The sequence below is a fragment of the Heloderma suspectum genome, chromosome 1, assembly GCF_057233095.1.
Source record: "Heloderma suspectum isolate Gila_16-S chromosome 1, 16-S_ref, whole genome shotgun sequence".
In the NCBI taxonomy this organism is placed as follows: Eukaryota; Metazoa; Chordata; class Lepidosauria; order Squamata; family Helodermatidae; genus Heloderma; species Heloderma suspectum.
In genome coordinates this window covers 420158297-420185207 of record NC_139458.1, presented here as the reverse complement: position 1 = coordinate 420185207, position 26911 = coordinate 420158297, and the positions used below count along the sequence as shown (strand labels likewise).

The 26911-nt window shown below is 44.0% G+C and overlaps 1 protein-coding gene across 18 annotated transcripts in view; it reads left to right on the top strand.

The window, feature by feature from the left end:
• Nucleotides 1-23925, top strand: part of NRXN1 (neurexin 1) — a 1598206-nt gene extending 1574281 nt beyond the window's left edge. For all 18 annotated transcript variants that reach the window (XM_084829231.1, XM_084829225.1, XM_084829224.1 and 15 more), the window contains one exon: nucleotides 22733-23925. In XM_084829231.1, coding sequence (XP_084685357.1) covers nucleotides 22733-23037 — 305 coding nt within the window. In that variant the 3' untranslated portion in view covers nucleotides 23038-23925. The remainder of the gene's footprint in view (nucleotides 1-22732) is intronic.
• Nucleotides 23926-26911: the final 2986 nt, after the last annotated feature.

Sequence of the window (26911 nt, the reverse complement as noted above, 5' to 3'; positions counted from 1 at the left end):
ACTTGGTGACTGCATGGTAGAGGGGTGATTTGAACTGGATAATGTATGGAGAGTAGGCTTTCATGCAGTTTAATCCTATACATATTTATTCACACGTAAGTCCACCTTTGTTTAGTGGCCCTTGCTCCTAAGTAAGTGTGTAAAAGTTGGCAACTGTATTGCTGCAATACTATGCTCTCTTGAGCGTAAGCCCCATTTATTTATTTATAGTATTTTTATCCCACTCCTCAGCCAAAAGGGCTCTTGGAGTGGCTTATATGTAATTAGTAACACAAGACAGTCCCTGCCAGCAGGCTTACAGTATTAAAAGGGATGACACAAAAGGCAACAAGGATGGGAATGGAAGAGGAAAATATTAATATTCAGCAGGACTGGTGGAATGGCCCCACTTCCCCTGTTATCTCCCTCTGTACAGCCTCATTAAACCTAATAGGCCTTATTTCCAGCACAAGACCATGCTGTCAAAGTTCTTCATGAGTAGGACAGTTTTATCATGTCTCTCGGGCACCAGCTACATGAGCTTTTTACTCCAGGGTGGCTGCGAGTTGAGGTCCTTTGGGACAGACAATACAGTCACCACTTCACAGCCATCCATGGTTTTCTTCTGGAAAATGGTAGGCATGGTGGAGAATTCCGCCATGGATCTTGGTGAGGCCGAATGCCAGCATATTTGGCCCCCCGAAATCCATGGCGGAATGAAGCCCCCCGCCCCCCCACCCCACGAAATGGGCCCGGAATGGAGCCTACCTTTGTTGGCCGTTCTGGTGCTCCTCGAATGGCTCCTCGTCTGCAGCCTCCATTCACATCTTTCGAATGGCCGTGATAGGCTACATAAATACTTACGTAGCCTATCACGGCTAACACAGGGATGCCATTTGCATAAATATTTAGCTGTGATAAATATCACAGCTAAAAAAGGGAACGCAAATGGCAGCCACCATAGCTGCCGCCATTTGCGTTCCCTTTTTTTTTTTTGCCGTGATAGGCTACATAAATATTTACATAGCCTATCACGGGCTGGCATAGGGACACAAATGGCGTCCCCTACACAGGACACCATTTGCATCCGCAGCAGCCCGGCAGCGGCTGGAGGCCCCGCTGCGGGTTGACCCGGCCAGTGGCTCCATGACCTGGATGCGGAGCAGAGCCAGCCGGGCAGGATTCCAGGGTGAGGAACAGATGGCCTCCCCCCCATCGAGGTTTCCGGGGGAAGGAACGGATCACTTCCCCCCACCTACGGAACCCAGCAGAACCAGGTAAGCAGGGTTTCGTACACACCTAGAAAATGGGGATTTCCAAGGAGGCATTTTTCTGCAATGTTTTTCATTTGCTGCGGGTTTCCTGTGGTTGCCATCCATCCATCCCTTCCCCAAACTGACTTTGCATTTTGCAGTGTGTAGTGCTTGTGTCATTCTGTGATGCCCTTTTACTCCCCCTGTCCCTTTGCAGCTGCACAGTTACAGAGGCATAGGGAGGTGTTTTCGTTTATTTAATCACACTTTCACACATTTTTGCAGCTTCATCTCTTTGCAATGGTTGCTTTCGACCAGTGCCCAAGGGCCGGGGGGGGGGTGTCTTGGGGGAGGACCAACTTTGCTCTGGCCACCATTTCGGAATGCTGGGTAGGCACATACCACTCATACCTTCTGAGTGTGAACCCTTGCAAGAGCCTCAGGCTGGGGAACTGACCGACAGATGGCGTGGAAATGAAGCACAGAACACCCCCTGTTTACCTAACAAGGGATGGAAAGACACAACAGAACCCCTAAAATACAAAACATCCACTGAAGTGTCACACCCCCATGCTTACAGGACTGCACAGCTGTGCATTAAAGTAAAACAGCAAAAAAATGGGCATGGCAGAGTCTGTTAGAGAAGCCAGCAGTGAATTGCAAGTGTATCCCAGCAGAAGCTAATTTGAAGCTGGAATGCCATGCAGTTGCGACCGAGTGAAGGGTGAAAGCTGTGCCATGTAGACGGGGCCTCGCTCTCACTCACTCACTCACACACACACACACCCTAGCACATTTTAGTGCTACCTATATTCTAAATGTGGTGGCTACCAACTTCTCCTCTGGAGTCATTTAAAACCTCAGGAAGAATAGTGCACTGCTAAACTGCACCGCAAATGGCTGCAAATGGCAACCCATTAACATATTACAGGACAGAGGTGGACATATAAATATCAGCTCTCATATTCCTAGTACTTTCACACTTGAAATTATTTCCTCCACTGAATTTCACTTTATCGCTTCATCCGAGTCAGTAAGTATGCATGGAGCTTAACAGATCATATGAGATCCGTCGGCTGATATCTGTTCCCCGGCTGAAGGTATCAGTGATGTTCAGTGTAAGTTGCTAGTGAATGACACTTCACCGGGATTTGCTGAACAGTATGGAAAGAAAATGTGGGTTTGATGTGCAATATTTCCAAAGAGAAACACCATCTGCCCCACAGACAGCACCTTTTGCAGGATGATTTTGCATGGCGGCTTAGGGAGGAGACAGTTGGGTGGGGAGGAGCATTTCCCCCCATTGTGTGGTTTTCCATTCCATATCAGTGACCTGCCACTTCCTGGCCCTTCCTTGCAGGGAAAGAGCTGTTGGGGAGGGGCAATTTGGAGCCACAAAAGGGATCGTGGGGAAAGAGTTAAACACCTCCTGTTCCTTTGCTCCCAAACACCCCTCCTGGGCTCCCCTTACTTTTTTTTAAAGGGCTGTCAGGCTAATATCCCATATGCATCTCTCCTAATATATATCCTTTGTACATAATTTTGCATAACATACATGTTTTTCTCAGCAATGTTTTTAATATACTGGATTTTGAATGATATTTTCACGAACATATGGATTTTTGCACACACATTTCCCTAATATATACAGCTTTGAGCACACTTTTTTGACAGGAAAACTCCAGTGTAAACTTGGAATCAATGCCAGTTTCAAAGGATAATACGTGAAGTTTTAGTTAACTTAGGTCATAATCCTATGCATGTTTAGACAGGAAAAGAACCTATAGCTCCCAGCATTCCCCAGCCGGTCATCATCTCCGATCTTTTAAAAAACAGAATAAAGGTCATTTTGTGCGGGACACGCTCATGCTCGGGAGGTTCACAATGACATCTAAAGGACCCGCAGACTTCTCTGAGTGAGCAATCTCAATAGCAGAATAAAAGCTCCATGTGAAGAAGCCCATAGATGCAGAGTCTACAGTAGTAGCGGCTGATGGCTCTGATGTCAATGGTGCTGTGAACCCACTCTGGGTTTCAGTCAGAACCAGTCAGAACGCTAAAGAAGTTATCCAGGGTGCTGGCCCCAACCCCCCAAATAGTTTCAGCACCTTGGACAGCTCCTTTAGAGTTCCGGGTGGTTCTGATTGAAACCCAGAGTGGATTCACAGCCCCACTGGCATGGGAGCCAACAGCCCCCACTGGTCTACAGGAAAGTTAGGTGATGAGCATAGTGTTGGATAACTGGCATGTGAGCTGTTTTCATGGATAGTAATAAGACCCGTAAGATGACCAGCGTGACACCTCTAATGTAATCGGCACCCTCTGCGATTGAAAGCGAGACAAAATGAAAAATGGCCCAGCAGCATTGAAGGGGGAAAACGTAATATTTCAAGTGCACGAAGCAGAGTGCTCTGATCCATAGAAGATAGCATTTTTATCCTCACAAAAAGGGAAACAAGACTCAACCCAAAGCACAGCAGTTATTGAACAAAGCTCAGCGTTGATTGCAAAGAAAGCGTGTGCAGTCCACCGCAGAGGACTGTGGCTTTCTCAGTCACAAGATCACACAGAAGCTATAGACCATTCGCCTCCTCTTGTGTCCATTCACCTGACAATTCCCCTCCAAAAGTGGAGTCATATTTCTGTGGCCCAAGAAAGGAGGAGAGGAAAAAAGATATGACACAACAGGCAGTTTGTGTGTAGGTATTCAAAAAAGGAAAGCCCCATAATTCAGACCCCCCAAAAAAATCTTTTTATCAGTAACCAGAAATTCCTGTTGTTTCTACATCATTCTGTATGTCAGGGTTGGACAACTTGTGGCCCTCCAGATGTTTTGGCCTACAGCTCCCATCAGCCCTGGCTAGCATAGCCAGTGGTAAAGAATTGTAGGAACAGCTGTATGTGCTGGGTGCCCCTTAGATCAATAAGGCCTTGCCACAAAGGCAGAAGGCAACGGGCTCCATGACACCCCCAGCCCCTCTCCAGGGCAGAAGCAGAGGCCACCACTGAGAATTCTGGGATGCCCCAAGCTAAGCTAGATTTGCAGTCTCTTTTCACATGCCTGGAATGAGTAGCAGAAGGCAGCCCTGATTCCGTAACCCTGTCTGGTGTTTATTTTATTTATTTCATTTCTATACCTGTGTTTCATCAGAGCAGAATGAAATCATTCCTCAGCCACCCCAAAACATTTGGGAAAATAGTTCCACTTCTCCCTATATACCTCAAACCACTTTTGAACATCTATTGCTAATTCCCAGGGTATTCCTTCTGATTATAACTCCTCATCCTGCATCAATGATTGCTCGAAAAGGTCCCCCTACTCTCCAGAGTGATTCTATGGGGAGCACATCGGTGGTTTGTTAGTGCAGACGCCCTGGTGAATGCACAGAAACTCTAGTGCCTCAGGCAGGTTCTACACATAAAGCCAGATGTGGTGGGAATGACATGGCAGAGTGGACTTTGCCAACTTCAGACTGCAGGTGGAAATTCCCATTGTGAGTGAGTGCTGACAGGATCATATCTGACACGGGACTACTAAGAAATGAAAGGGGTATATCAGCATGCTCAGGAGAAACCCAAGGTTTGCAGAAGTACAACAAATCATTGGGGGAGGGGGAACCTAAAAGGGAATCATCATCATCATCCAAAATGGTCTAATAGTGTCCTGGAAGACAACATGAAGGCTGGCTGGCTGGCTGATTGGATTGGAACCCTGAACTCCATGATGCATCATTTTCTGAAGATCCTGTGTATGTTCGTGTGTGTGTGAGTGTGCATGTAGAGAGCTAGCATAGCAAGGACAGCACTAGGCTTGAAACTTTCTCCCTAATGTGTTAGGTTTTTGTTTTGTTTTAACGGACTTGCAAGGACATTTTTATAGGGAGGACCATTCAGAAATGCACAGGTGGAATTCAGGGTGGGCCCAACCTATCGAGTTAAAGGGTGGACCCAGGCTTGCTAGTGTTATTTGTACTTTCACATACTTATGCTGAGCCCCTTATAGTGTATCCTGTGCAGCAGAGAATAGGATCAGGATGAGAATAAGCTACCTGCCTAGGATGTTTCTTCATATATAGAAGCTGTGTTAACCTGTCCAACAATGGCCCAGGCCTGGATAATGGCTTTGGTACCTTGTGCCAAGGCTGGAACAGGGGCCTGGTACAATCTTGGTTGTGCAATAATTGTTCATGGACTGGCATAGAAAATTGGCATTTGTATTTAACCCTTTACTTGTGTTATGTAGCCTCCATCTTTAAAATGGGTATTTTTTTTTTAGCCTGTCTTCGAAATTCACCCATTTTACAAATGCTTCCAAGGCTTGGTGATAGGCATATATGCATGCTATGTATTTGGATGCGTTGTTAGATCATGTGCCTGAGTCATTGGCTTTGCACATATTTCTGGTTCTTGGGTTGTGGCATATTGCATAGTTTGGACTGTGGTAGATGGACGTTGTTGCCTTAGATCATGGGCAGGGGACTATCTTCCGCTTGAATTCCACCCTTTCAAAAATGGTATTTCCAAACTGAGGACAGAAGTAGTACAAAACAGTCCTCTCTCCCACCGCATTCTGTTGCACGCATATGCCGGTCTTGAGTATAAGTGCTGCCCATGTCTCCATCAATCCCACCTTGCATATTTTGCTGGGGTTTGTTTTGTTTTTGCAAAGTTATTCACTGAAATATTTTACGCTTCTTTCAACTTTTGTAGTATGTGACCCTTAAGACATTTCCCTGTATAGGAGTCCAGCAGAAGGCAGGTTAGTTTCCTAGGAATACACAGCCTACCTGCTGCAGTGTCTTTGAAATTAAATGATGCTTTACCAGAGGCCTAAGTGGATAAGGAAATTAACAGAGATACATTATTGCCCTCCAGCTATACTTTGATTTTACTCCTTCAGCTGACTGACTATGTGTAATGCATGGTATATTACATTTTTTTCTTGTGCATGGTATTCCTTGACCCAGAACAAAACGATATTGTCAGGTTGTTGTTGTTTCCATGTCTCTTAATTCACACCTTCCACTACTGCTTCCTGGCCCTACCGCCTTTCCTCCAACCACCCGTTGGCTTTTGGTTCCTGGCTTTTGCACAGTTTCCCCCCCATTCTATAAGGCTGAAGTTAGGGATGTGTGAACCCACCCCCCTCTGGGTTCCCTGGGCATCCGCCCAGGGCCTGCCCCCGCTCACTGGTCCCCAGACCACACTGGAGCCCCTCCTGCACTCAGCCCACATTCACCCCGGCAGCCTCATCGAGCTCTGTGGTCACCATTTAAAAAACAAAACAAAATGGTGGTCGCAAAAATGTGCATATTTGCATATGTGCAAAAATGTGCATTTTGTGAATGCACGTTTGCATATGTGCAAAAATGTCCATTTTCAAAAATGCACATTTTCATGCATACACAGCTATGTGCATTCACAAAATGGAGCTCGATGAGACTGCCAGGGTGAGTGCTGGCCACTCGCTGAGCATGGGCAGGGAGCGAATGGGGGCAGGGGCTCAGCAAGAGGGGCTTGGGGGTGCAAGCAGGGGGGGTGTTCTGCTGGATTTCTGGATGGAATGGGGCACCTGCACCATCCCTAGTTGAAGTACCCCTCCTAAAGCTTGGTTACTGGCAGGAAGAGCTTTAGGCTAAAATATGCTGGGGGGGGTTGTTTTTGTATTTTGGCCCCTGTACCTTGGGCCTTACTCATCCCTGGAATGTGGCCCCCAAGAGCTTCTCTGAATTGAATGTGGCCCTCAGGCTGAAAGAGGTCCCCCACCCCTTTTATAGAAATTATGGAAGCCCTCTGTTGATATCTCCCCATTGGCACAAAACTGGAACCGACTGGTAATTCAGAGAAGTTTAAAGGGTTTAAATTTCATAGAATCATAAGGTAATTCTTTAGAATCTCGCCTCACTGGAATCTGAGGCGGAATTCTCTGACACCCCTAGTTTTTGAGGGTTCTTGAGCAAGGCACACTCCGTGGGCCCCCCTCCCTCAGTGAGTCTCCCTTCTCATTGCCATTGTCACCAGCTGCTATTTCTCCTCATCCTCTTCCTCATCATTGCTACCGCTTCCTTGATTGAGAGGAAGAGAGCCAGTGAGCGAGTAGGCAGTGGCATCTGCTTCTCAACGCCATCATTGACTGGGCCAGAGCAAGAGGCAGATGAACAACAGGTTGAAATGGTAAAGAGGGAGAGCAAGTCCTAGGGGCTCTCACCAGTGAGCCCTTGCTGGGGTGTGGGCCCTCGACAAGCACCCAAGTGTGCCTAGTCTTGACACCAGTCCTGGTCCTTCCATTTCTTCTCCCAAATTCCTGTGATACAGTCCTTTCTGAACTGTCCCTTTCTTGGCTGCACTACTGCAAACAAAAGTAGCTCCCCTGCTTTAAAAAAGAAAAAAAATCCCTTCATATAATATTAGGGATGGGCGGATTCCCCACCTGCTGGTCCAGGTGGGAATCCGACCTTGTGGGGAGGCAATCCGTCCCTCCGCCCAGAATCCGTCCGGGCTGGCTCTGCGGCAATCCTGCGGAGCCGTCTACTGGGTCCACATCGCTGGCAATACGGCCAGCCACCATTGCCATGCCATATTGCTGGGCTAACTCCAGACACAAATGGCATCCACTATGCCATTTGTGGCCGTAAAGCTTTTAGGTTAATCTAAATGCAGCCATTTACGGCTGCATTTAGGTTAATCTAATAGCTTTACGGCTGCAAATGGCATCCATTATGCCATTTGCATCCCTGTTTTTTCACACGATAGGCTATGCAAATATCTACGTAAATATAATTTGTGTAGCCTATCGCGTGAAAAAACAGGGACGCAAATGGCATAGTGGATGCCATTTGCGTCCAGAGTTAGTCGAGCGATATGGCATGGCAATGGTGGACAGTCGTATTGCCAGCGATGCGGACCTGGCGGCTGGCTCCACAGGATTGCTGCATGGAGGAGCCGGCCTGGACAGAATCCGGAGGGAGGCGGAGGTGAGTGCCCTGTTCCGCCACAGACTCCAGCAGCCGAATTCTTTGGAATCCAGCCTCATTGAGGTCCATGGCAGAATTCTTCACCATAATATAATATACTATATAATATACTAGTACATCCAAAAGAAGGCAATGCTACAGCCTTTCTCCCTGATTTTTCTACCTGTACATCCAAAAGAAGGCAATGCTAAAGCCTTTCTCCCTGACTTTTCTACCTGTAAGGAAGGGTGGGTTCTTTCCCCTCCATCCCCTCCATAAGTAAGCTCCAAAAATGCCATTCCTGACCAGGACTCTTAAGTAATACAGTCCAGACTCCAAGGAGAACTCTGGCTAATGATTTTGCTGACAGTGTAACTTGGCTCTAAAACAAAGGAGAGAAGACAGGACCACTGGAGGATAAATACTGATATAGTGGCTAGGAGAATGCAGGGGAGTAAGATGCAGTCCAAACGAAATGGTGTCTAGATAAGTTGACCCACCTAAGAGAGGTTTCTGGTTTCCAGCTGTTCCCAAATTGAAAGCCCACAGAGCGTACACCACAAAATAATTACTTTCATGCCTTGTTGCAAATGCGGGGGTGGTGGGGAGTGTTATGTCTTGTGAATAATTTCCTGGCTGGTCCCCCCATTTGGTTTATGCAAAAGCATAACTATGAACGAAGCAGGTCTTTTTAAAAAAATTAAGGGGAAAAAAGGTATTTGCTAATTTCAGTTCTCGAACACTGCAGGAGTCTTTTTTCCCATTTTCTTTTCACAGTATTAATGAAGACTGGACATTGGCAATAGTCACCTTTCTTTTTTCTCTTGAAATTTAAGAGCCATGTTGAAGGGCTGCCAAGAATTATAATAACTCTCTAATGTGCGATGGAGAACTGTAGCCAATCGTGATTGTTCCAGACAAGTTATTTCATAGCTGCAGTAACAAAAGGAATATAAAAATCAATCCCATCTAGTATGGTATATGATACAATTCAGAAAGATGTGTAAAAAGAAAGGGGAGAACTCTTAATGATGACAAGCACAATATACCCACTTCATTGATTGTGTTGAGAGGGGCCAAGGTAAGAGAGGATGGCTGGTTAATCCCTGACAGCGGAATGAAAAAAACATAGTTTTATGGTCTTCTCTGCTAAACCATCCACACAGCCATAAAGACAGCTTCAATATTTGTGGATGGTTCTTTCCGTCGTAAGGATTTCCAGCCTCTTCAGTTTTATGGTCTTAAATCTAGAGGATCTGAGTGGTTACCAGCTTTTTCATCTGCTTGTTCCTGGGCGATGAAATAAGGTACTAACGTTGTTTTGGTTGCTTTTCAATCTACAGGAGTATGCTTCTAAAGAGTATTATTCAGAGTAGTACAGAGATGTTCGCAGACACAGTTCAAGATCTGTTGGATTGCTGTTGGGAACTTGGTTAGCAACAAGCATTTAAAGAGCAGGACATGAATTTTTCATGGCCTGAGGATATGTTTGCAGTGCAAATGTAAACCAGTTTAAGTGACAAAAGCATCCCAAGGAAAGATTCCCTAAGGAATCTTAAGGAACTGTGGGAAATATTTTAACACACATGTCTTAGCATCCTCACAAAATCATAATTCTCACTATTCCTCAGGCAAAGCTGTGACAGTTAAGCAAAAAGTTCAAAACCAAGTCAGGGTTTTTCTTCAATAGATGCTCCATGAGCATCCTGCGTGTTAATTTAATAACAGGTCTGGCTTGCAAATGCTTGATTAACTGATAACTGCAACATAATGTATCAACTAATGGTGGAACATCACTGAGACATGTTTCATCTTGCCTATTCATTTAAATTTAAATTTCTTTATCTACAATTATTTTTAGGTGGATCCCTCTCAGAGACAATGCTTTCCAAGAGAGTCAGTTCCCATGTTCAGCTGTCAGCCAGCAAGTGGAAAAAACTTCAAGGGATTGTACATGCATATGTAAACCAACCCACAGACTTACACAGAGACGCTAGGTTGGGGAGGGACTATTGCTTTGTGGTAGAGCACATTTTTCTTCACGCACATGATCCCAAACTCCATCACAGGTATCTCTCAGGAAAGATCAGCTAGGAGGCAATGGCCAAAACCTCTGCCCGATATCCTTGCGGGGCACTGCCAGGCAGAGTAGACAGTACTGGGCTAGATAGATAGTCACACCTGGTACAAGGCTGTTTCCTATGTACAATAAACTACAGTAAATAAATGTTTCCAGAGATGAAGCGGTGTCTAGCCACAGGAAGTCGGAGTGGGAGGGGAAGACACTGGACGACACATAGGAAGCATCAGAAAGGCACGTCCGCCCACCCCAGCCCACCCCCAGGAATGCACTCTGCACCGCTCTTATGATCATGGACCATGAGGCAGAGTGGGAGGAGATGGCAGTCGGTTCTCAGGGAAAAGTGGGCTCCGAGGTCAGTTCCTGGGAGCCCACGCCCACCTATCCCATGGCTGTGTAGCTGCTGACTAGCAGCCGTAGGATTGCACCCTAATTCTCAAAGTTATTCACATCACATCTCTTTAAAACTCACCAATTTTGGCTCTGCAATGAGAATGTGAGAGCACTGCGAGAGATTGGGTCAGCTGCAGAGTCATAGGGCTGAGTCACACAACCTTTTCGGGAGGGGCAGTGTTTCAGCTAGGTCATGATGCCAAGCCACTGGGATGTTTGGATCTATGCCCTAATAGAACAAAACAAAACAAAATCAAATTAGGTGATATTCTTACATGACAGGCATAATGACTAAAAATGCTATCAGAGGGGTTATCTTTCATTGTAAACAGTTCTCCCTTCAAAGTTCAAGAGACCAGAAGAAGTCATATTAATCTGATTTCCTTTCTGAGATTTCTGTTCTAGGGCATAGAAAGTTTTTTTTTAACTTCAGAAAATGTCCAGTTTGTTGCCATGCCTGTACTGTATTTCCAGTTTGATACTGTGGACTTAGGGATGCATGAGAAATTTGCTTCAGTTTGTTTTTTATCTGGATTTATCCAGGTTACACTTTCCGGACTGAACACAGACTCAGACTCTATCTGTGGTCAAAGTCCATACATTTCCGGGCTTACACAGTGATTTGCAGACACCCAAAATGGGCTCAGCAGCATTTGTTCATTTGAAAAATGTGCATGAAAAAACACATACTTTGAAAAATGTGCACAAATACGCTTTAATCAATGGGAGAAGAATGCATACATTTCAAAGTTACACACAACTGATGTGTACATTTGGAATAATGCACATGGATTTTCATGCAAAAAAACCCAACAACTCACAATCTGATACAGACTTGAGACAAAACGAGTTTTGAGATGGAATTTGGGAGATTTTGGCAAGCTGGAGTTTTGTTGTTCAACACATCCCTATGTGTGCTGAATGGACCAAGGTGGGATGAGGTTGGGAGTTGTTATAAAAGCCACCCATAGAATAATTGTCAAGAACAACCAGTCCTGATATTCCTGGAAAAGCTATTCCCTTGACTAAGGCAATGAATAAAATAAACCTTCACGATTTTGCCTCATCCCCCGCACCTCAAATTACAAAGAGCTACTCTGTGAACGCCAGGAACACTTTCAGTTAATTAAGTGGTTGTGTCTTCTTTAGACAGATGGAGTAAGTGAGATAATTGTGAAAAGATGCTTAAAATGAAAGAATGCCAGCAGGTTTAATTTTTTTTTTAAAGAAAAGTTTCGCTTAAAATAAGATTCTTCAGTTTCATGTCTCAGTCCTCAATATTCAAAGGAACATCTCCCTATAAAAGGGAACTGAAAGGTGCCATAGCATCCTTAATTGACAGCCTTTGCCTCAGATGCCTGCATTCAAAGCCAACTTTTAGCCCATTCGGTAGTGACAGAGTTTATTCAGCAGTTTCCATTCTTTCTTGAGCAGAAATTAATTTCCAAAATCACTTTCAGCTGGGTAAGCCCTTCTCATTTTCAGTCACTATAGATGTACTCAAGTGTCTTTATTCAGCCACAGTGAATTGTCTCTTCTAAAACAATTGTTGACACATCCCGCTCAGATGAATTTCCACATAACCCTGAGGGTACAATGGAGACGGAGAACTGAGAAGTGAGCGGAGGGAACCTATTGTTGTTCCTAACTGTTCTGATATGGACTCCTGGTACAAGCTGAAGAAGAGCTTGAAAGTATATGATTTGCAGCAGGTGGGGGTGAGGGGAGATTCTAGCACGCCAGCCTTATACTGTTTAAAAGCAAAAACCTGAGGAAAATCTATGTTGTTGCCCTGAGGAAGGCAAAGACTGTAGAAAACAAACACTGTAGGGGTGGATCTGTCAATCTCAGCCTTGCTGAGATTGCCGGCTTTGGGGCATCAAACTCATTGCATCCCGTTTCCACCTGAGCTTGGGTTGTTGTTGTTGTTGTTTTTTAAAAAAAAAAAAACAGTATGTATTTTTCATAATGTATGCATTAATGCATGCAATTTTGAGCACATTTTTAATGCACACATGTTGAGGCACATGCACCCATTCACTAAAGCATGTTTGTATATCCATTTTCCTTTGCACATTTTTCAAAAGCGAGCATATTTTCAAATACGCTTTTGTTTTGTATTGTGGAATGCATTGCAAGCTCGGAAATGTACAGATTTCTGACTGAAAATCGTGTTGGAGTTAGGGATGTTGGAAGAATCCATCCAGGGGCTGGAACTCACCTAACTTTCATCAGCTCCCCTCTCCCCGCAGCCAGACTTCAGTTCGTTTCCCCACAAACTGGCCAGACTTGATGATCTGCATCAAATTGTGTCAGTTCGTGGGTTGTTTTTTTTTTTGGGGGGGGGGTATTTGTGTAAATAGAAATTTCTGCAATTTGTGGCCATAATTTCCCCAAACTGCAGGTGCAATTTGTGCAAATTACACAAATTACAGCCACAGTTTGCACAGATTACACAAACTGTGGCTGGAATTTGCACAAATTTCTATTTACACATTAAAAAAGAAAAACGGGAAAAGTTCCTGGATTTTGGGAAAGCCCGCAGCTCAGCTCACAAATGCAAGCTGACTCAGGGGCAGTACAGAAATCCAATGAGCCCCCCCAAAAGCCGGTTTTCCTAGTAATGGACATTCCTAGTTCAAGTCCACATTCGAGTCCAGGAGGTGCAGATTTGGTCAATCCATTAAAAAAAAAACCCACCCTCAACAGAGTGAATTTCTCACCTCCTCCAGAGTACCCTCAACAAAGTGCCATGCAAGGCCCTCACCTCCATCAGTGCTCTACTGCAGCCACAGGTTTACCTAGCAGCAGTAGTCAGTGCTCCAGGGTATAGTGGGAAATTTTAAATGGTGACTCATACCTGCTTTATTTTATTCATTCATTCATTCATTTCATTTCTATACCACCCAATAGCCGAAGCTCTCTGGGCGGTTCACAAAAATTAAAACCAAACGGCACACAATAAAACAATTTAAAATATATAGAACATTAAAACCACAATATAACAATACAACCGCAGTAAAACCTAGCAGCAGTGCAGGAGGTTAAAAGGAGGTTAAAATACAGATTTAAAACAGCAAAGCTAAAAGTCTAGAAAGCTAAAATGCTAAAACACCTGGGAAAATAAAAAGGTCTTCACCTGGTGCCGAAAGGAATACATTGTAGGTGCCAGGTGAACCTCACTAGGGAGCTCATTCCACAGCCGGGGTGCCACAGCAGAAAAGGCCGTCCTCCTAGTAGCCACCCGCCTCACCTCCTTTGGCAGGGGCTCATGGAGAAGGGCCACTGACGATGATCTTAAAGTCCAGGCAGGCACATATGGGAGGAGGCGATCCTTCAGATCACCTGGCCCCAAGCTGTTAAGGGCTTTGAATGTTAACACCAGCACTTTGAATCGGGCCCGGAAATGGACTGGCAGCCAATGCAGCTGAAAAAGTCCTGGTGTAATATGAGCTCGCAGGCCAGTCCCTGTTAACAATCTTTCTGCCCTATTTTGGACCAGCTGAAGTTTCCAGACCGTTTTCAAAGGCAGCCCCACGTATAACGCATTGCAGTAACTTCCAGACGAGAAGTTATCAGAGCATGGATAACTGTAGCTAGGCTATCTCTGTCCAGATAAGGGTGTAGTTGGTATACCAGCCTAAGCTGATAAAAAACTGCTCCATGCCACTGAGTTCACCTGTGCCTCAAGTGTCAGTTCTGGATCCAAGAGCACCCCCAAACTATGAACGTGATCCTTTGGGGGAGTGCAGCCCCCTCCAGAACAGGTTGAATATCACCTAGCCAGGCAGAAGAACCACCCACTAACAGTACCTCCGTCTTGTCTGGATTGAGTTTCAGTTTATTGGCCCTCATCCAGTCCATTACTGTGCCCAGGCACTGATTCAGAACAGCCACTGCCTCACCTGGTTTTGATGAGAAAGAGAGGTAGAGCTGGGTGTCATCCGCATATTGATGGCACCACCTCAGCCGACACCTCCAGATAACCTCCCCCATGTAGATGTTAAACAGCATGGGGAATAAAATAGAGCCCTGTGGAACCCCATGGCACAATTGCCATGACACAGAGCAATAATCCCCCAGCACCACCTTCTGGAATCGGCCATCCAAGTAGGAGCGGAACCACTGTTGTGCAGTGCCTCCAACTCCTAACCCAGACAACCTATCCAGAAGGATATCATGGTCGATGATATCGAAAGCCGCTGAGAGGTCCAGAAGAATCAACAGAAGTCTCACACTCCCCCTGTCCCTCTCCTGGCAGAGGTCATCCCACAGGGCGACCAAGGCAGTTTCCATTCCAAAACCAGGCCTGAAGCCCGATTGAAATGGATCTAGATAATCTGTTTCATTCAAGAGTGCCTGGAGCTGTCCTACAACCACCTGCTCAAGCACCTTGCCCAGGAAGGGGATGTTGGCCACTGGCTTATAATTGTTAACATCCTCAGGGTCCAGGTCAGGCTTTTTCAGGAATGGCCTGATTACCGCCTCTTTTAAAGCGGCCAGCACCACTCCCTCTCTCAAGGGGGAATTTGCAACCTCCCGGTCCCAGCCGGACATCCCTCCTTTATGGCAGGTGGTCAGGTGGCAGCACCCGAGGGCCCTCTGCTGGGGCCCCGGCAGCTGCCCAGCAGCACAGGTTTGCTGATGCCAGGCCTGGATATAAGTTTTAATAAACAAAGGATGCTTTATTTTAATAATAAATATTTATCAAGCATCTAGATGGGCAGCACAAAGGCCAGCATCTCCAGCGACCTGCCATTAGGAGGGGAACAGCTGGGCTGGAGGGACCAGGGCCAGCTTGCTTGGTTTCTGCACAGGCAGTGGAAGGATGGCCTCTCACACCACAGGAGAGAAGCAGCAGGGGGAAAGCAAACAGCATGGGGGCTGCTAGTGCACATAGGCATGGTGGGGATCACCGTAAAGATGAGGACATTTCCCATAATGGGAACTGGGGGGGGGTTGCCATGTGACTGCCCTGAGGGATGAGGGCAGATGGAAGGGATCAGGGCCTGCCCAGGATGCCTGAGGTGAAGGACAAGATGGTGCCCCGTCCCACTCCATGTACAAAAACTAAACCAACTGGCAGTTGAATCCTTCTTCAGCTCTGGCAGTGGGACAGCATCCTTCACCGCACCTGTGGGCAGTAAGCTTGCTTAGGGGGTGCCGGGGAGGCCACGTGACCCACAGCACTCTCCTACAGCACCTGGCTGACACCTCCTAGCATCTGCTGCCTGAGACGACTGCTTCACTCTGCCTCATGGTAGGGCTGGCCCTGGAGGGGGTGTTGGTTGTGAAGTGGACAAACTCCCTTGCTCATGCTGCAGCTCCTCCTTTCAGAGCTGAAGCTGAGCATCTGGAGTGTCCCCACCTGGCCAGTCTTTGATGCTGAAATAGTCCCTAAGCTCCTAACTGGCCATGTGCTTCCAGTCTCTCATGCTCAATTGCTGGCCGGCTTTCACTCCTTTTCTCTATCCCCGCTCATTCAGTTTTGTTTCAACACATGCTCATTTTTGGATGCACATTGCTTTGATCTCATTAAGTAGGTCTAAGTGGGAGGAGGGGAACCTTCACTTAACCAGGCCCCAAGCCATTAATGGCTTTAAAGGTCAAAACAAAATCAGCCCTTCAAACTGGGCCCAGAAATGGACTGGAAGCCCATGCAGATGACAAAACATTTGCATAGTATGGCCAAATCTGGAGCAGATTTGGAGGGCATGCAACAGGCCTTCAGCGGGGAGGAGAGGATGAAGATATCCTTCTGCTGGCAGAATGACAGTTCTGGATCTAACCCATATATTTATAGGAGAATATATAGAGGAATTTGAAGGGCTTCCACATAGGAAATAAATAGAAACCACGGTGCCATTAGAGCTTAAAAAAAAAGAAGGGGGAGCAGGGATGGCAGAGAATTTCTCCACAAATCTTCAGGAGGCTGAGTGCCGACACATTCGGCCCCCTGAAAGTGTTGGGGAAATTCTCCGCCGGCCCCCCACCCGCCCCCCAGGATGGGACTTACCTTCAGCGAATGTCCCTCCCGGCGGCGGGTCCCGGCGGCGGTTCGGTGGCGGTTCGGCGAGGGCAGGGGCGGCGGCCGATCTCCCTACCGGCTGCTGCCACCGCCATTACAAAATAAAAAAGTACAGTAAAAAAAAAACACACACACCCGTGATAGGCTATGTGACGATTTACGTAGCCTATCACGGCTAGATTTCCAAAGTCAGCCGTGATAGGCTACGTAAATTGTCACGTAGCCTATCACAGGTGACTTTGGGGGGGAAAAAAAGGGCATACGCAAATGCCGGCGCCCCATGGGCACCGCCATTTGTGTTCCTTATTTGGACAGGGGTAGTCTACGTAAAGATTTACGTAGACTACGGCGAAAATAAGGGAACGCTATTTGCGTTGCCGTTATTTTCGCCGTAGTCTACATAAATCTTTACGTAGACTAGACGTGCCAAAATAAGGAACGCAAATGGCGGCACCCATGGGGCGCCGCCATTTGCGTACGCACTTTTTTTTTTCCATATACGTGACGATTTACGTAGCCTATCACGGCTGACTTTGGAAATCTATCCGTGATAGGCTACGCAAATCGTTACGTAGCCTATCACGGGTGTGTGTTTTTGTTTTTGTTTTACTTTTTTTTTGCGGCCGGGGAGACGGGGCGCTCCTCCCCGGCCTGAATTTCGCCGGCGAGGGATGGGGCGCCTCCCCCCCCGGCCTGAATTTCGGCCGGGCAAAGCGGGGCACCTCCCCCCCTCGCCTGAACTTCGGGGGGAGAACCGAAGCGCCTCCCCCCCACCGCGAAGCAAGCTGAGGGACAAGGTAAGTCCCTTTCGTCCATCCCTAAGAGGTCTCCTTGCTCGCTGATCTTCCTGAGCACGTTCATACATAATTGTGTCTCCAAATTTTTATCAATCCACTACCACTACTAGTCAGTTGGTCACTTCCAATTCTGTGGTACATAAAACTTTGCAGCTAAATCTTTGCTGTATAGAAATGTAATTAACAACAACAACAACAACAATAATATTTATAGAGCCAGTGTGATGTAGTGGCTAGAGTGTTGGACTGGGAGTCAGGAGATCCAGGTTCTAGTCCCCACTTAGCCATGGAAGCTCACTGGGTGAGTCTGAGCCAGTCACAGACTCTCAGCCCAACCTACCTCACAGGGTTGTTGTTGTTGTGAGGATAAAATGGAGGAGGAGGAGGAGGTTATGTATGCCGCCTTGGGTTCCTTAAGGAAGAAAAAGGCAGGATATAAACGTAACAAACAAACAAATAAAATTGCTTAAGAAGGTCTTTATGCAGGATTCCAGGGTCCTTAGGTTCAAAATGAAGAGGCATAGCTTTAGGAGTTACCACTGTTCTAGTGTGGAGAATTCTTGACAGAATTCCGGAACCATGCCCCCAGACTCCCACAAGTCTTGAATTTTCCTACCAAAGATAAAAATGTGAACCAGTTTGACCACACCCCTTCCAACAGTAATTGACTACAGTTTGGGTGTACTGTGTGAAGGTTTGCAAGGACAATGCACCACCTACTGAAAACTTTGCAACATGCTCTCTATGTATTAGTGTTGATTGATAATGATCCAAAAGACACACCACCAGTCATCCTTTTCTGAAGTCGCTCTCCCACGCCCATACATAGGATGAGTTGCCTTCCAATACTGGCATTCGGTGGATGTTATAAGTAGTTGATATTGGACCTTTAGTCAAAGTACCAACAGCTTTTATAAAGGATTCCAAAGAAGTGTGTTAGAGCTTGGCTGCCTGCTTGATGTGAGTTTGGCTAAAGAAGTGAAATAACTGCAGGTACCAAGAAAAGGCACTGCAGTTGGTTAAGGGGTTTTTAAGACATCTGCATAGATATTGGTACTTCCACCTTTCTCAGGAGGCATGTGGCATGGTGGGGTGGCAGGGCGGGGTGGGGGAACCAGGGTCTTTTTCAAAAAATGAAGGTTTTCCTTCATACCCCAGGAATCCCATCGCATGCATGAAGCCACTCTTGCCCTCTTCCTTGACCTGTTTGGTACCCAGCACATCTGTACTAAGGAAGTGATTATAACCAGCAAAACAAAGAAAATGAAAGTGAGTGTCAAATGAGAGATGAGAGGACAGGTGGAAGGAGGAGAGTTGAATAGAAGTTTTAAAGATTAATGGCGCAATCCTATGCGTGTTTAGACAGAAAATAGTCCTATAACTACCAGCATTCCCTAGCCAGCATGGACCCAGCAACAGGCTATGTTGATATTAAATTCACTATGGATGCAATCCTATATCCACTTACCTGGAAGTAAGTTCCATTGAACTCAATGGGACTTACTTCTGAGTAGAAATGCATAGGATCGCACCATGAGTGTGTGTGTGTGTGTGTGTGTGTGTGTATATCTCTTGCCAGAGAACGTCTGTTATTGGGTGGGTTAAAATATAATAAAGAAATACTAGGGTGCAGGGATGCTACTCTTCACATCAGCATAGTTTCTGCAACCACCTTCCCTTATAAAGATGATTATAATATTTTATTACTATATTTTATTACAATAATCTCGTGAAACATTTCTTAATTAATTGTGTATTTGATAGCGTAGCATGGGTTGAGCCTTTTAAATTATAATGTATGACTTAGGGCATTTGCCTTGCACTCGACTATCTGCTATAGTATCTGCTATAACACCTGTCACAAAGATCTGTCTCTAACATTTGTGTCACCTATTACTACCCCAGGTGGCTTTCCATAAATGTGGGGGAGGGGAAACCATTTTATTTTAAAGGGGAGAAATAACTACCAAAAGAAATAAGGCCCCACTGAGCAGGTAGAAGCACTATCACAAGATAAAGAGGCTGACTCATAACAATTGCGCTTTAAGTATTTATGTGAGGGTAAAAATGCTGCCAGTGCTTTGTATGTGCTAATGAGAGACATTGCAAATACCACCCTCATATGCCTTATTATGCGTGCCATCTCCTCTTGCCTGAGACTTATGAAAGTGCATTAACAGTCAGCACAACTTGAGTTATTTAGGCCGGAGGTATATGAGAAGATGCCCTTGCCCAAAACTGCTTTTAAGCCTTGGCATGGGTCAAGATGCAGGGCTCTTTGGAAAAACACAGAATTGATAGGAAGAACAGCACATAAATTAAAAATACCTGCAATGAATTCTGATGTGAGAAAAATGCACACGTAACATTCAGCTGGGAGGGTGTTTACAAGGAAGTCACACAAACAAGCCACAGGGATGCCCTTCTGCTTAACATGATCCATAATTTATTTGCCAAGAATGTCGGTTCAAGTCTGCTAAAAAGGTAAAACTCATAACTTTCTCTCAGTTGCTACTGCTCTTACTCTGGTAGTCTTACTTTGTATCTAGGCTATGGTTCTCTTCACTTGCTTACCTATTCTGGCTTCTCATCTCCATCCTCCCATTTCTGTTCTGCAGCTTTGTTTCTTCTTTCCACCCACTGGTCTGATTATAATACTCCCTGTTTCCCCATTTGTACTGGCTTCCTTGTCATTTTGCATTTACCATGAACATTTTAGGGAACAATCCTATGCATGGTCAGACAGAAATATTGTTAGGCCAAAATCCAAATGAGAGCATGTGAAGCCCTTTCAAACAGGTATACGTCCTCTTGATCAGCTCTTTGTTTGAAGGGGGCTGCAGGGGCTTGGGACAGAATCCAGCCTCCCATTCCTCCTCCTCAACACCTGATTAGCAGAATGTTAAACTTTGTGAAATAGTTCTTCATACTATATATCAGCTGTTGCATTGGAGGAGGGAACTATGCACACAGCACCTGTGTTTGCACTTCACTCATTCGCCATCCAGCTGGGGGTTCATGCACCCCTAGCTGGATTTAGGCATGAGGGAATTGTCAGACTTGATTCTGTTCAGGTTCTCATTTTTTTAGTACTGAGTTTATTCCATACCAATGCCACATTGGAGTGTGTGTGTGTGTGTGTGTGTGTTTAGTCTGCATGAAAATTGTATTTTCATATACACATTTTAAAAGTAGATTTTTTAAAAACATTATTTTCAAATGTATGCATGTTTTCAAGCAATTATTTAAAATGTATGCATTTTTATGTGTATTGGGAGGGGGTGAAAATGGCATAAAAGAAATAAAGGGAAATCAGCTAATACTAATTTTTCAATGTTTTGTTTGTGTGTGTGTGCTTGGCAATTCAGGGGTGGAGAAGCAAATACTAAATGAACTTGAATGTTTACTTCTCGACATTCCCATGAGAAAATGAACAGCAGGCATAGGTGATCTGACTTTAGTGTAATGGTTTTGTCATATTCATTAATGAATTATGTATTTCATAGTACAGGGTAGATCCAACCTTTTAAAATATATATATATTACTACACCCATTTATTGGATCTTATATCTTTTTTTTTGGTTTTAGAGTTTTGGTTCTTACCACATTCTCACACTTTATGGATCATTGAGCTTTAATTGTTGTACTGGTTTCCCAGATTGTACCTGTCATAGTAGTAAAGTGGAAAATAGAAACGCAACCAAAATTCACTGAAAGCAAAGCAGATTGGGGAGAATTTGGTGGGTCCTGGAAATAGATTTTGATTTGGATGTTTCACACTTCTTTTGATTTGGACATTTCACACCTATTTCTTGAAGAGAGGTTTAAGGCAAATTAAGAACATTCTGCTTAGCCTAAATCTCTGTAGCAATTTTGAGGAAAGACAAAAGCGTTCTAGTAAGCTTAGTGGAATTTCTCATATATCATTCCTGAAAAGCAAAATGTCTAGGACCAACGTGGTGACCCTAAAGAAATGCAGAAAGACCTGTCACATTAAGCTTGCTCATGCTGGTAGGTCATGAAGCTAGCTGTCATAATTTTAAGATTTTGCAAGTTCTTGTCTGTCATTCCCTTTTCCCCCCAGTGTATCAATAAATGTTTCATTTATATGCATAAACCCCAATGTTCCCGAGCCATTTGTAGAGATCACACTATTTGTGGCGGTTGTCTAAAAACAATAATAAAACAGGCAAATCCTCAGTGACGAGGGCATGCCTGCATGGTGTTTTCTCAAGTGATTGGTTACACTGGCTCAGTGCATCTCATACCTTTGATCCACAGAAGGCAAGTAACTGCTTTCCGCCCCTACTAGTTCTCCATCCATCCACATAGTTGATGGACAGAATGGCTGGGATCTAAAGAAGGGATGTCATGATTGGGGGAGAGCAACATATGTAGTAAAGCTCCCACTTTTATTTGCAATCCCAGTTCCCTCTACCAAAAACAAGAGATGCTATTCCATTTAAAAAGCACCTTGCATTTTCGTTAAGGGCAAAAGCAGCAGGTGAACCTCCCTCTGCACTTGTGGTTCTCTCCTTGTGGTTATATATGCCCTTTCTCTGGATCCCAACCAAAAGTGGAGCAAGAGCTTTCTTCTGTTACATTTAGAAAAGATACATGGTTCAGCTGCCTGGAGCTTGCATTTCAGAATGCAGCTAAATACGTACACAAATTTAAATGCTCCCCATGTTAAAAAACAAACAAACCCTGTAATAGCAAAATTGCATACCAGAGAGATGCTGTGATATATAATGTATGTTCCCCATTGGCTAGATTTCCACAGACGAGGAGTTTGGGGCACACAGGAGCATTCATTTATAATTAGTTTTCTATCTGCGTTATGAAGTTGTGCAATCTCTGAAGGGCTGTAACATGTAGTGGACACTTCTGGCTGGTTCTGACCGAAACCCAGAGCAGATTCACCACCCCACTGACCTAGGAGTATCCAGCTTCCATTGGTAACATGTACTTTTTTTTTTAAATTATCAGCCTTCCCCAACGTGGTGCCTTCCAGATATTTTGGACTACAACTCCCAGCACCCTCAGCCAGCATGGCCAATGATTCAGGATGTTGGGAGTTGTAATCCAAAACACTGAGGGCAGCAGGCTGATGTAGATGATCCCAGAGTTGAGATAGCATTATTTTGCCTGATCCGTTAAGTGTGTTCTGACAATACACTGTCATAAAATGTGTAGGCGATTTCCTACTTTGCACTGTATAAATGCGTATTTCATCATCTGTTTACAGCAAGTCCTACCAAGCCCGGACGTGGAGGATACCCAAGTTCTGATGAGGTGGTTCGGGAATCCAGCAGCACAACAGGGATGGTAGTTGGGATCGTGGCGGCGGCTGCCCTGTGCATTCTCATCCTCCTCTATGCCATGTACAAGTACAGGAACCGGGATGAAGGCTCCTATCACGTTGACGAGAGTCGAAACTACATCAGTAACTCAGCACAGTCCAACGGGGCTGTGATTAAGGAAAAGCAGCCCAACAGCTCTAAAAGCTCCAACAAAAATAAGAAAAACAAGGATAAGGAGTACTACGTCTGATCCCAACAGCTGAAAAGAACAATTGTATAGAAATAGTCTTCATTTTATCTGAGACATAAAACAAAACTTATTTACTTTACTTTTTATGAAGCACATACAATGTTTAAAAAATGGGAAAAAAGAACACAGGGAATGCAATCAGAAAGGAAAGACTTTTTTAAAAAAAAGGAAAGAAAAAAAAAATGAAATAAGCATTTCATACTCTTGTTTCACCGAAACAGGAGTCAATAAATCCCCTTACATCTACAGTGTTTTCCTTTACTCTGCCGTCTTTATGTTGCTGGAATGTTTCTGAAGACGATGTTGGTACTACTGCACACTCATAAGGCAAAGAGTATTACTACAAAAACATCACCCAGCACAACATGAAATGTAACAAACTGAAACGACAACAAAAATGAAATATCACACACACACACACACACACACAGAAGCTACCTATGAGTCTGGATTTAGCCAAAGTGCTAGTGCTTTCCTGAGGAGTAAGTTAGTCTTATGGCCTTGAGAAGACTGCAGTTCTACACAAGCGCTCAGCGAGCAAACCTCGAAACTGAAGTTTGCCACCCAGTGCAACGAAACAACGGTTGGAGTTTGGGTCTGAAGTGAAATGCTGGCTTTTCTGAATAAACCACATTTTAAAAAAGAAGAAGAAAACACTTTCGAAAAAGCCCCTTTCTGGTTGTGAGGAAAACAGTATAGCGGCCTTATTTTCAAAAATAACAATAAATAAATGAAAGAAGTGAAATATAAGGCTTATTTTCACACACCACTAACAAACAAACCTGAGGGCATAGATGCAATCATTGGGGAAAAAAATTCATGCACGCTTAATATGTTATTACATATGTTTATATTAAAAAAAAAACCCACATCTATATGTGCTTTCTGGACTGTGATAAGTGATGTTTTCTAGCCTGTTGTATAGAAAATGCAAACTATATCCGCTCTTCAACCATTTTTGGTAAACTCAATGTTCTAAGTGTTGCTAGGTATAGAACGTTTTACGACATCTGGAGCAACCAACATTTCTGTTTACTTTTGCAGCCATGAGAAACTGCCACAATTTTTCTTCTCTTCCTGATACTTTCTATTTTCTTCTTCCCTGTTTTTTGTTTGTTTGTTTGTTTCATTTGGTTTTAATTTACAGTGTAGTGAATATTCTAAGAGGGATGTGTATGAATGTATATAAGAGTCAGCTAATTTTCTTCTTAACTTGTACAGCCTCTCTGTCTCTCTTCTTTTGCAGTTCAGTTTTAGTAGTTTGTATGAAAGAAGTGGACTTAGAAAGCAAATATATATAGATATAAAATCATAATTTTCTTCTCCAATTGCCTATCCACTCCCAGGATACATCAGCAAAACCAATCAAAATCATGTGATTTTTGCCTCCCCTCCCCTCACCCCCTGCCCCCGCTCTCCCACTAAATGTGACACAAACCTGGTGATTTTAGTGACCTTTGCACACCAGTTCAGATTATATCATCGCCCTGTCCAGTTGGGTCCTCCCCCAGGAAGCAAAGGTGAAATACGTAATTGAAATCTTTAGATTATATGGCATTTGCCTGGTGTTTAAAATATAAACACTACAGAGCTGGTGGGTAAAAGAATTCAGAAGTCTTCCTATTAAATTACTCCCATCTTCTCTCACTGAGTTACCCCTCAGTTTTGAAAAACACAAATGTTACAGATGTAAATTGCATGCAAAACAAGTTTCCAAGTTGCACATTTTTTGTCAAATGAGGAAGTATTCTTCATTTTACCTCTTCTGTTTAAAAAACAAACAAACATCTTATTCTATCATTCCTCTGAGCTTAAACAAAATTTCTTTTTTCTAAGCAGAGGTGGTTCAGTGGTTTGGTAATAAACATGCTTTACATTTCTCTGCATTAGATCTACATATAAACATTTAATGCATTTTGGTTTAATTACATGCTTATGTTATAGATTTGCATTTTTTGTTAAAAAAAGAAAGAAAAAGACTGCTCCACTGGGTTCCCAACTGTAAGTCATTGTGTAACGTCTCACTTAGTGAGAGAGATACAAGAGGAATACATTACGCCGAAAGAAGATAGTTCAGTCAAGAATCAGCCGTATCTTGGAAGGCCTCCTGGGATGAGTAGAATTGTTCACACTTTACAGACAGGAAGAAGGAATTTAAAATTAGCTTTAACCAGCAGGGCACTGTCTCTTCTTGTGTGCCGTTCACTGCCACCGGGGCAAAACACTGGGAATTGGTGAAGCTCTCAGTCTTCAACCCAGCAACATGTATAAAAAAGTCTTGGTATTGCCACCCTTGGAAGCTACCAAATGATTTGATATACTGTATGTCTCTAGGGCTTTTTTGGGGGGGGAATGATGCTTGTGAATATTCAAAGGCTACATAGCACTCAAGATAACCCCCAAATCAATTGCCCAAGTGTCCCTTTTTGTACCACCTTTGTAAGCTACCTTTGCTGAGGGGAGGACAGTGAATGGGTATAGCCATGAACCAGTTGTGAAAACTGGCTTTGGTGCCCAAAGTAAAACACGCCAACAATGAGAAATGAATTTCCACAACAGTACAGCCATGTGGAAGGGGAGAGAGATTCTAACCCTTAGCATTCTCCTCCAGCGCCACAGTCCAAGCTGATGGCTTCGTTCTTCATATATTGACTTCATATATTGACTCTGTTACCTAACTTGCTTTTTTCCCCTTTCCCAAGTAATTAACACAATTACTTTTAATTACTTTTAAGGAATAAGTGATAGGGGGATTGCTATTTCTAGCAAAGGTGATTTGAAGCAGTTTTCTGGGGAGTTACTCCTGTTCTTCCTTGTTGATTTTGTGATTTAATAATGAACAAAAGAAGTGTTTGCATTTATCAAATGTTGCAGTAGCTATATTAAAAACTTTTATCTTTTCAAAATACATAACAAATACGTTAATCCCATCTCTATAATAATCTAATTTGTTTGACTAAGGCTGCAGTCCTATGCACAATTAACAGGGTGTAAGTCCCATTGAAACTGATGGGTCTTCCTCTGAGTAAACATGCTTAGGATTGTGCTGTGATGAGATGGCTCTGGGATGCTTTTTTATTACTGTATTGTGTTGCCTTTTTTAACAATACACTAAAATAATGTGTGAGATTATTCATTCCCAAAATATCAAAAAGAGGTCAGAAGCCCTTAACCTTATAGTGCTTTCTGTGATAGATATTTACAATTTTTTTTATTTGTTGCAAGGCCAATTTATCCATTATTGGAAATGCTAAGCAAGTGGAATTTACCGTTTTGTTAATAAAATGTTTCTTAATACAGTTGATGGCTCGTTCTTTTCCCATCCCTTCATGTGTATGTGCTATGATATATGTATTATTATTTCTGCTACTCAACATAGCTTGTACCACCACCCTCCACCCTTCCCAACTTTCTCCTTTATTTCAACAAGGGAAGCAGATAGATAGATAGATAGATAGATAGATAGATAGATAGATAGATAGATAGATCTCCCAAGCATGCCCATGCATTGAAGTGCATACATATGAGCACATATAAATCACTGAATTAGAGTGGCCATTTGCAATACTTGTAGTAGGGATAGGGAGACATTTGTGGATAGGGAGACGTTTTTCCCCCTCTCTCAAAATACTAGAATGCAATGGGGTCATCCCATGAAGCTGATTGGTGGGAGATTCAGGACAGATAAAAGGAAGTACTTCTTTACATAGTGCGTAGTTAAACTATGGGATTCACTACCACAGGATGTAGTGATGGCCACCAATTTGGATGGCTTTAAAAGGAGGTTGGACAAATTCCTGGAGGAGAAGGCTATCCATGGCTACTAGTCTTGATGGCTATGTTCTAGCTCTAGTACCAGAGGCAGTGAACCTAT